Source organism: Morone saxatilis, unplaced genomic scaffold, assembly GCF_004916995.1.
Source record: "Morone saxatilis isolate NCDOM2014 unplaced genomic scaffold, NCSU_SB_2.0 Contig4, whole genome shotgun sequence".
Classification (NCBI taxonomy): Eukaryota; Metazoa; Chordata; class Actinopteri; family Moronidae; genus Morone; species Morone saxatilis.
Window position 1 is genome coordinate 12,155,812 of NW_023339984.1, and position 10,318 is coordinate 12,166,129.

Below are 10,318 nucleotides of genomic sequence, written 5' to 3' on the forward strand. Positions count from 1 at the left end.
TTTCTCCCAGTGTATGGGACTACTTTATGCATGATTAATTGATATGGATGAATATCAAAATATGAAGCCCTAACCAAGTTGTGTAAACTAACTGATCAAGTTTTTACAATGCCAGTTATGCTGGTAAACAGTTCTAAGATAAGGTTCTAAGAGCACAATAAACACAACACAAGTTGACCCAACAAACATTATTTGTTCCACCATTTCAATCATTTCTTTTATCTAACATGTGAATAATATTTTGAATAATTTAGGGTATTTTTATTGGAGACCCAGTCCTCACCCGTCCTCTCAGCCCCAGTGCCAGCTTGCCCTGGTGTCTCACGGTGAGCAGCCCGGGGACAATCTCACAGGCAGAGGTCACAAACTCCTCCACGACCCCGTACTGCATCACGTCCCTCCGCTGCATCACTTTCCACACGGCTGCAGACACCAGGCGCACAGGCGGGGCCAGCAGCTGAAGAGCAGCGAAAGGAAGGCTGGCGTCTGTGCAGGAGACAGAGACAGAGACAGAGTAAATAAGACAGGTGTTGATGCTTTTGTTGTTGTTGTTGATCTACGTGGTAATGTCTCCCATCAGCTGTCAATCAGGACTCTACTGACAACCACACCTGCCCCCCAACCTAAATGAACACCTCAATCATCTTAAATTATGTGCAACAAGTTTTAGATTGTCAAAATAAAAGCATTAAAGTGTTCCCAGCCTTTAACACCGACCATTTTCCTTAGGTTTCCTTGTGGCCATTCCGGGGAGAAACTGTACGGTAGCTTAGCGACTTATAAGACGAGGGGACCGAGAGTTGACCAAAACGAAACGACACCAGCAAATTCAGCTGAGAGGATGTTTACTAACTCCTGCGTGCAGCCCAGTTCCCGCCACTGCTCCAACTTCTCTCGGTTTCTCTACCGCTGTTTACCGCCGGAGACAAAACAAAGCTAGCGACACTTGTGTGGAAACTTCAGCTCCTCGTCCTCCCGCCTTCACTGCGGCGATGGCGGGTCGCTCGCATCTTAACGCCGGGGTCGGGCGAAGGGGCGGTGCTTCGCGCAGTTGGAGTGAAAAATGAACATAACCCCGCCCGCGCGCGCATTGAGATATACTAAAACGAGCGCGCGAAATTTTGTATCCAGGATGTGACGCGGCAACATAATGTTGATGGTTAAAGAAAAAAACAACAAAACGTGAAGAAATAAGTTGTAAATAATAATAAAAGAGCATTTTAAAAGAGCACATAAAGACTAATTATGTACTAGTTAAAAGTTGTAGTCTGTAAGAGAAAGGATAAAAACCAGGAACATTTAATAAACACAATAATACTAACTACTAACCATTAGTAATATATTCTACATACAATGGGACTAAAATTGGTTAAATAAAGATAATAAAAAATGTATTATTTATATATAAACATATATAAATTGCTTGGGACAATATATTACCTTATATTAGCTTATTGCAGACTGTTAAAGTCCTTCCTTAACAATTCATCAAACAAATTAGTGATTTATTTTATTTTTTTTATGACTCAATCAATTTACATTTTATAGGTAGTGTTCAGGAAACAATATCTACATTTTGTCATACAGCCTTGCATTGTAAATGACAATAAAATAACCCTGAATCCTTGAAATATCAGTGCAGTTGTCAGCCGATAAAGTCACATAACATTGCAGTAGTTGTAATATGTCACCATCACATACAGTAACCTAGTTTGTCCACCAGAGATCATTGATCATTTTATACAGTAAGAATCAGTGAGGCGGTAGAGGTAATAATAATTGAGCTTGTCTGATAAAGAAAGGATGTTTCTCTCTCTCAGGCGAGATGAACTTTGTCCTGTGTTGTCCTGTATCTGAGTTATCACCAGATTCGGGGCAAAGTCCAGCTGCTGGATCGAACATAGGCAGTTCTGAGGTTACATTACAATTTGTTTTACCAAAACACCTTTCAACAAAATAAGGCTGTGAGAAGAGACAACGAGAGACTGTCAAGCATGGATGCCACATCTACATTCATCAAGTAAGTGAATAATCTGTTTTTGGCCTTTAATATCGTATTTATTGATTTGATTCATGATCTTTTTACCTGATCAGCATACCATAAACAACACTGTGTGGCTGTTGGAGCCCTCAAATGAATGTAGGCTTTAATTAAAGTAATCAACTCAATGATATAACATGTAATTTTAAGCTGTGTTATACTGGCCTATTATAATGTGTCGGGTAGGGGTGGCAACGGTTACAGTAAGGTATGAAAACAAGACTTTAAATATTTGCTTATTTCACCTCAAAATGAACAAACAAGGTGAACATTTAAAAACATTTTGAAGTCTATTACAACAGAAACTGATGACTAAATCTCATCTAATGCAGAAAAAAACATTGTACCGATAATAAAAATGATAATTAATGTGTGAAAAAGACAAGGGGCTCCATTGCACAAAAAGAAGTCAGGCTTTTCAGAAAAGTACAAGTGTAAATAATAAAATGAATGATTGCTGAATTCCATTTAGCTGCTTCAGTTTATTGTTCATGCTGGCTCACTGACTTACTGGGACACTCAAACAGATCAGAGCCATCATAAATGTTCTGAAGTCAAAATGTCAGAGGATCCAACACTTTAAATAATTTAATGACTTTTCTGACTGGTCTTTTTTCAGATCTGTAACCAAGCGAGTGTGGTCTCCGCCACAGCGCCCCTTCAGAGTGTGCTGCCACAACAGGGAGACCAGGAAGGGCATCACAGCCGGGACCCTGGAGGAGCTGAAGGACAGGGTGAGACTGACTGTAAAAGATCACTAATGGAAAGAAACAAAAGAAACAGTTCTTATTGGGGTAAAACTTTTTACAGGATTCAAAATTTAGAAAAGAAAATGTACAAAGAAATAAATAATGATAAAAAAAAGTATAAGATTGTATATAAATGATTAAAAAACTAATTAAAAAGGGAAACATAAGCATTTTCTTTTAAGAATGTAGCATGAAACTGAATTATATAATGTTTCGTAACACTAAAAATACTGTCAATAATCAGTGGATTAAACAAGTAGATTAAAACATAATGTTATGTTGTCTAAAAAATCCCATCGACGATGTTTCATTGTCATGACAATAAGACAATAAGACATGACATAATCAGCCTTGATGATGTCAAATATGTGATCACATGTTGTCCTGAGTCAAGGCTGCACTCACAGTGATATAAAGATAAGATGTCTGAAGTGTAGCCTGCAGACAGAGAAAGTCTGAATAGCAGTAAGTCTATAACATGCTCACTGGAAAGTTGCTATGTTTATAGTTAAATTGTAACATGAAAATGTTTGATAGAAACAGCTTCATATTTCTAAGAGATGTTGCTCTTGTTTCTGAGAGGCTGAAAAGCTATTTCCTATATAACTGGATTCCATACTGGTTCTTGGTCGTACTTTATGTTGAACTGCATTCTACGTGCTATTAAAAAGGTCTTAAAAGGTCTTGTTGTGTTGCTGTAGGTGTGCCAGGTTTTGCTGCTGTCCCTGTCTGCCGTGTCTCTGTCTCTGGTTTGTGAGGAGGACGGCACAGAGGTTGACTCCGAAGAGTTCCTCATGACCCTGCCCGACAACACCATGCTCATGGCCCTGCAGCCCGGACAGACATGGAGACCACAGCCAGTACGTCTGACCAAAGAAGCCAATAATATTCCTTATAAAGCCCCATACCTTTACACAGGCTCCTTTAATGTGACTGTTGTCTCTGATCCTCCAGGGTTCAGTTGTGCTCAAATCTCAAGACCACAACAAGCCTCGGACCGGGAAGGACATAGCTCGTGTCACCTTTGACCTGTACAAGATGAGTCCAAAGGATGTCTTTGGCTCCCTGAGTGTGAAGGCCACATTTCAAGGCATTTACTCTGTGAGCGCTAACTTTCAGTGTCTGGGGCCCAAGAAAGTCCTCAGGTAAGCCGAGGGGAAGGGGGTGAAGGATCTTATAAATAAATAGATATATATAAATAAATAATAAGTAAGAAACTGCATTAAAAATAATTTTTTTTGTTATAGCAATAAAAAGCACAAATCAAAGTAATACTTTATCACAGAAAATACTTGCTTCAATCAGAAGGCAATAAGCTCTTTCAAAGTCCACATTTAGTGGACAATGCCAGATATAAAAACATACTGATGACACTTTATCTCGGTTCTGTTCCTCAGAGAAGCCCTGCGTGTGGCCTCCACCCTCCTACACGCTGCTGGACACCTGCTTATCACCTCCGCCTCCATGATCCGCCGCATTATCGAAGGCGCTGAGCTCTGGCAGCCACAGAGGGGAGAGTACACCGCCAGCTGGAACTGACGGGGCCGAGAGAGACCTATGTAGCTGTAAGATAGAGCGACTAGCATCTCGCTGGGTAGCCACTGTGTTGTATAATTATTCTGCTGTTTACCTCCTTAAAATTATGGGAAAGTAACCACTTTTTTGACATGAACATCTCTTGAGGTAGTGTCTGTAAATGTCCTTAAATAGTTTGACTATGCTTGAGGTTATAAACAGAATGTAAAAGACAAATCTTCAAGGATTGTCAGAAACTGTCTTTATTAACAACAGAGGACACTTAATGATGTAGCTGGATAACATGAGAATGAATGTCATAGCTATTAATGTAGTTTTCTATTTCTTGTGCAATATATTTTCCATAATATCCTAGAATTGTACTATATTTTTGTTAATTTTGGTTTGGATTATGGGCTGGCAGGTGAACTTTCTTGAAAAAAAGAACAGAGCATTCATTTTGTAGTTTATGAACGTTTTTGTTGTAACTAATCACAGGACGAGTCATGTTCGAACAACAAGCAATAAAAGTGTTAACTTGAATGTCAATAAAAAAAACATCTGCACAGCACAAAGGGACTCAATGATTCGTAACTGCATCAAGATCGCAAACAAGAATCTTACACGTTAACCAACATGTTAAGTGAGTATAACAACAATACACTGCCTTTTATCAAACATCTGTGTAATAAAAGCTGTCTTAAAGTCCAACATAACAAACAGTTGCACCCTCATAAAAACATTTTTTGATGCATCTCTCCAAATATTAAGATCCCCCCCGGTGGAATATTAGGTACACAGGCTGTGGCATAATTTCTACTCTGGAGGCGCCTGCACGCTCTCATCCTCGCCCCAGCTCTTACTCTTGTCAGGCTTCACCTTGCAGGTTGCCTTTCTGCCGCCCTCACTGGGCTGGGCCTTTACCAGCGTGTTCAGGCACTGCCGGTACTTGATGTTGGCCAGCGCCTGGCTGTGCTGCTCTGGATTCATCCAGCCCGGCTTCACTTTCTTGATGTAATAGCGCATGTCGCCGAACCACTGAACCAAGTCGTAGCGGGGGACGCCGATCAGCTGCGCCAGTAAGTTGTAGTCATCGCTGTCCGGATACTGGCAGTGCAAGAACGCCAACCTCATCATGTCCAACTGGGGCTGCGTCTTCGTGCGGGGCCGAGTGCCGTCTGCAGCAGCAGGGCTATTGGTCACTTCTATGAGCTCCTTCAGTAGGCCAACATCAGTGACGGTACCACTGTGGTTTATTGACTCTGCCCACAGTTCTCCCTCCAGCTTGGCTTCCATTTTTGTTTTCCTCTCAAAGCCGCTTTTCAGGGGGGTCATGTGAATATTGGGCGTCTGGTTGTCAGTGAGTGGAGACAGACCAAAGGCTGGAGTTTGAAGAAGGGGCATGAGTGGAGAACGCACGTCCAGCCCCTCATCAGGCACCACAAAGCTCTTGTAGGCCGGCCACTCTTGGACAGACAGTAATCTTTTGCTTGCTCTTGGTTTCTTTTTCTTCTGGTGGGTTTTGGTGGACTCCCTCACAACTTCATCACCTGTTATTTCTACTTCTCCTGCTCTCTTCTTTCGCTTCTTGTCGCCCACTCTCACCCTTTTCCGCTTTTTCTGAGTATTCCCCTTGTCTTCCTCTAGTTCTTCTACTTTTCTGTCCTTCTCTTTCTTCGTTGGCTGCTCCTGCTTCATTTTTCTCTCCCAACGCTTATTAGCCCTCACATTTTTTCCCATCATTCTTCCCTTACTTGCACTCTGTTGCTCCCTAACGTCTCCTCCACCCCTTTGCAGCGCTTCCTTTCTCTGACTTGACTTGAACATCCTCCGAACCTTGTTGATATCTTTGTAGTCCCAGCTGATGCCGTAGCGGAGCCGCTGTACCATGAACCACACCCTCACGTGGTCTGGGTGCAGGGAGCAGCGCTGTGCCAGTGCATCCGTCTGTTTCTGCGTCAGGTATGGGAACCTATCGAAGGCCTTGTCCAGCTCTCCTGCACCATCCAGCTGTAGGTTGACCTCATTAGAGTGGACCCATATAAGCCTCTTACTGTCAGACACCAGGGGGAGACACAGTATACTGGTCTGGTTGAGACTTAAAGCCACTGGGGCGATGTTCATTTCTGATAAAGTCTCTCCAGGTGTGGCATTTGTCTTTTGTCTGAGGCCATCAGCTGTCTGCCTCATCTTTCTCTTCAGTGGTAATGTCAGCTGCAAAGGGCAGAAAAACAAAAAGGGTTAACACCCACAGTAATTATGACCTTATATACTGCAGGTAGATATAGTTTATCCAGTGGAAGCTTCATCTTATTATCTAATATTTCTGGTTGTATTGGGCAATTGTGGGTTATGTGGCAAACCAGTGAGGAGGATTATTTTAATGTCAATATGATAAAGTACTACACTGGCTTAACCTAAAGGCTCTTATAGTTAAATCTACAACTGAATTTCCAGAAAATATACTGTATCAAGATACATACTGAAATATAAAATATATATAAACAGCCAGAGGTGATAGAAGTGTTATTTATTATGAGTTGACAGACATGTTACCATGCTACCTTTAAAAATGTCACATATTATGAGCAAAATATAATTAAATTATTTAAAGATATATATATTATTATTATTATTATATACACTTTTTCATTTCATTATGTTAGAAAAACGTATTTTAGTGTAAAGTATTCATATATTTGTTATTATATTGTAATTGCTGATGTATCAATGTGGTGGCAGCACTTTCTGTGAGTTATTAGTAAACTCACGGAAATATTAATATTAATCATAGTAAAGAAAATAAAGTCCAATATTTCCCTCTTGAAGAATAAAGTGACATATAACTTAGTAGAAATACTAATATAGACACTTATATAGACATGCGTTAACAAACTTTAAACTTAATTTAATTTAGTTAAATAATTGACCAGCTCACTTTAATGAAGTAACATTAACACGTGTTTAATTAGCATTATTCTGGCTAACGGTAGCTAAACTCCGGCGTCGATATTTTCTTCTAATTTTTGCGAAATGAAGTCTAACGTGGCTACAGGAGTCTACGGCAACAATCAGTAACACACAGGTGATTGATTACCACCGCTGATCGATTGAGCTGCGGCTGCGCACCAGAGCATTCCTCCGTTTGTTAGCTTTAGCTGACTGTAAATATCAGGTAATAGCTGCGCGGTAGTTCACTGCGCAGCCTGCACAGGTTATAAAACAACACAGTCAGTAGTTATTCATCTTCTCCTTCGCAGTATTAATAAAACATATTATATATATCATCACTAACTTCATTAATAGATGGTTTCTTACCTTTAATCTGTCTTAACTTTAAATGCAACGATTGTTTTTGTCCTGTTGATTCAATGCAACACATAAAACCCGCCCACTGCACCCAGATATTATAACTAACACTTGATATAAAGTTACATTAACTCAGGAATGCATTTTATTATAATCTCTTTTTTATTTTTTTTATTTATTGCAATGTTTCATTTATAATTCTTCCTACTACTGTTTGTTTACATCAATGTCCACTGCATATTTATATATAAATACAATAGAAACATACATACACTTTTTTTCATTTTTTAAATTCAAACTAAGCTATTAAACTACAAAACATTCAAAATAACCCATAATCCACACCAATTTTAACAAAAATATAGTACAATTCTAGGATATTATGGAAAATATATTGCACAAGAAATAGAAAACTACATTAATAGCTATGACATTCATTCTCATGTTATCCAGCTACATCACTAAGTGTCCTCTGTTGATACTAAAGACAGTTCCTGACACTTAATCCTAAAAGATTTGTCTTTTACATTCTGTTTATAACCTCAAACATAGTCAAAGTATAGAAGGATAAAGTACACAGATATACAACCACCCTGTATAAGACCATACAGGGTGGTTGTATGACTGAATAAATTGGCTGCATTAGTTTTATTTAGCTTGGTGTATCTTTGAAACTGAGTGTAGATTCTACCTGCAGTAGATGACTAATTTTAAGGTACTCTTATCATTAGGTGAGGTTTTTATGGCCTGTATAGGGCGGAAAAGTGACACTAACTGTAGCCTACTGCAATAAAAGAGTCGGAGAGTACAGCTCAAGCTATCGCACCAGACTCTGAGGGACCAGCAACGAGCAAACAGCTAATTCGAGACCCGTTTATATACTCAGGTCAGAATCAATCTTTTGTTTACAAGGGCAACCTGAGGACAGAGACTTAAGAGTATTTAATTCCAAGATCTTCTAGCTTATGAAAACATGTCTGGCAAAATGAATCGACAAGTTATCCTCTGTGACATGTGTACAGAGGAGGACAGGAAACCAGCACGGAAGACCTGCATGAAATGTGAGATCTCCATGTGCGTCCAGCACCTCCAGGCCCACCTGACCACTCCTGTCTTTATACAAACTCATCCTCTGACCGAACCCAAGGCTTTAAGTGGAAGCATTAAATGCGGCCAACATGACAAACTACTGGAGTACTACTGCTTGGATGACTCAGCCTTGACCTGTTGTGTGTGTTTCCTGTGCCATTGAGGACCAGCACCGCTTACACAACATGAAGACCTTCTCCACAGCCCACAAAGAGCTTCCTGGAGAAGCTCAATGCTGAGCAGCAGGCCTTACTGGTGAAAACAGATGATGAGAATTTGAGTCTGGAAAGTGAGAAGAGTGAAAAGCAGAGAAGCTGGGTCGCTCTAGTGTGCGCCTCATTGAGGCTGTGACTAACCTGCGTGACATTGCTCTGACCAGTGTCCAGAGTTCAGTCTCTGCCCGTATGGTGTCTATCAAAACCAGCAAGAGCAGCATGCAAGCAGCCCAGAAGGAGAAGGACTCCTTCAGTTTCCTGCAGATGTATTCTCAGGTGCATCAGGATGTGGAGAAGGCCAAGGCCGTGGATCTGAGAAAAGGGTTGGAGCCCGTGATCGGCTGACAAACCTGGTTCAGGAGATTTAAGGACAGAATGGTGAAAAAATGGTGAAGCAAGCCGGCCACGTTGTGTGGATTCCCCTGTTGACTCTGGTTTGACCCAGAGAACCAGCAGGAGGTAATATCTTCAAGTTCAGACCTGATCTTTGATCCTCCTGGCATGTCACTCTCTGAAGACAACAGGAAGGTTTTCTACAGTAGTTGGCTGGGTCAATGTTCTGCTCACATGTTTCACTTTCAGAACTGTAACCCCACACGGTCTGATCCTAGCTTTCAGAGCTGGGTGATCAGCCTCTCCAACGACTTTGACTGGACCATCGGTTTATGTGACAAAAACTATGCAAAGGGCATGAACTATGGAGACGTCTATGGACTGTGCTTCAAAGGTGACCAGCTCAGATGTCTCACAACAGACACAACAGAAATTCACCCTTCACGTGCTTTTGGGAGGCAGACAACCAGAGGGTCCAGAATTGGGGGAAGGCAACAAGTTTCCCGTCAGAGGTTTAACAGTCTAGGTGAAAATGTGGCCCGACCTCGAGAAGTGGAAGTGGTATGGAGCCCTCCTTACTCATTATCGTTCTTCAGCAGGATTGGCCAGCACCACAAAAGAGAGATTGTCACATTAACGATCAGTTCCAAGAACTGGTACCTAGACCCTTTTGTTTCCTTGGAGGAGAACCAATCACAAAAGAGCTTAAATAAGTCAAGGATAACTTCTTCTGGACCAATATCAGGTCAACAACGCCCACAGATGTGGAGATGCTCATGTGGGAGGGGTTACAATGAGATCAGTGATGAATACTCTCCCCAGAGGTCTTCCCAGGCCAAGTGTTCTTGTGGAAAACTCATTGGTCCTTTGCGCATCACAAAGGTTCTTTGTGAACTTCTGTAATGGACTGCCATGTTGTTGTTTGTTTGTAGCCCACAGCACCACATTTCAATCCAGACATTGTTAACCGTGTGCATTTTAATATCTATCAACAGAGTATGATTTTTTTTTCTTGGTTTCATTTGGTGAATGTATAATTGTCATTGATTAGTGCAATCAAATAAATA

General features: G+C 40.9%; 3 protein-coding genes across 4 annotated transcripts in view; 1 reads left to right on the forward strand and 2 right to left on the reverse strand.

The window, feature by feature from the left end:
• Positions 1-979, reverse strand: part of tinf2 (TERF1 (TRF1)-interacting nuclear factor 2) — a 5,020-nt gene extending 4,041 nt beyond the window's left edge. Inside the window, exons 1-2 of the mRNA XM_035675613.1 lie at positions 718-979; positions 284-486 (exon numbers count right to left, since the gene is read on the reverse strand). Coding sequence (XP_035531506.1) covers positions 284-486; positions 718-745 — 231 coding nt within the window. The 5' untranslated portion in view covers positions 746-979. The remainder of the gene's footprint in view (positions 1-283; positions 487-717) is intronic.
• A 915-nt stretch (positions 980-1,894) lies between these two features.
• On the forward strand, positions 1,895-4,350 carry cideb (cell death inducing DFFA like effector b). Its single transcript, XM_035674931.1, has 5 exons — positions 1,895-2,020; positions 2,661-2,775; positions 3,492-3,650; positions 3,745-3,935; positions 4,188-4,350. Exons 1-5 carry the CDS (start codon positions 1,995-1,997, stop codon positions 4,327-4,329), a joined length of 633 nt encoding a protein of 210 aa, XP_035530824.1. The 5' UTR covers positions 1,895-1,994; the 3' UTR covers positions 4,330-4,350.
• Positions 4,351-4,668: 318 nt separating this feature from the next.
• Positions 4,669-7,701, reverse strand: homezb (homeobox and leucine zipper encoding b). Of its 2 annotated transcripts, none has more exons than XM_035674929.1 (2): positions 7,624-7,701; positions 4,669-6,519 (listed from the first exon to the last, which is right to left on the reverse strand). In XM_035674929.1, exon 2 carries the CDS (start codon positions 6,493-6,495, stop codon positions 5,122-5,124), a length of 1,374 nt encoding a protein of 457 aa, XP_035530822.1. In that variant the 5' UTR covers positions 6,496-6,519; positions 7,624-7,701; the 3' UTR covers positions 4,669-5,121. The 2 variants fall into 2 exon arrangements, with proteins under 2 accessions (XP_035530822.1, XP_035530823.1); XM_035674930.1 differs by lacking the exon at positions 7,624-7,701 and adding an exon at positions 7,403-7,487.
• Between the last annotated feature and the right edge of the window lie 2,617 nt (positions 7,702-10,318).

What these genes read in the sequence shown, in the direction of transcription:
- cideb (XM_035674931.1), top strand. Translation starts at nt 1,995, where the DNA reads ATGGATGCCACATCTACATTCATCAA. An exon ending in GCCACATCTACATTCATCAA is followed by an intron (nt 2,021 to 2,660) that starts GTAAGTGAATAA and finishes GTCTTTTTTCAG; the next exon opens with ATCTGTAACCAAGCGAGTGT. An exon ending in GGGCCCAAGAAAGTCCTCAG is followed by an intron (nt 3,936 to 4,187) that starts GTAAGCCGAGGG and finishes TCTGTTCCTCAG; the next exon opens with AGAAGCCCTGCGTGTGGCCT.
- homezb (XM_035674929.1), bottom strand. Translation starts at nt 6,495, where the DNA reads ATGAGGCAGACAGCTGATGGCCTCAGACAAAAGACAAATGCCACACCT.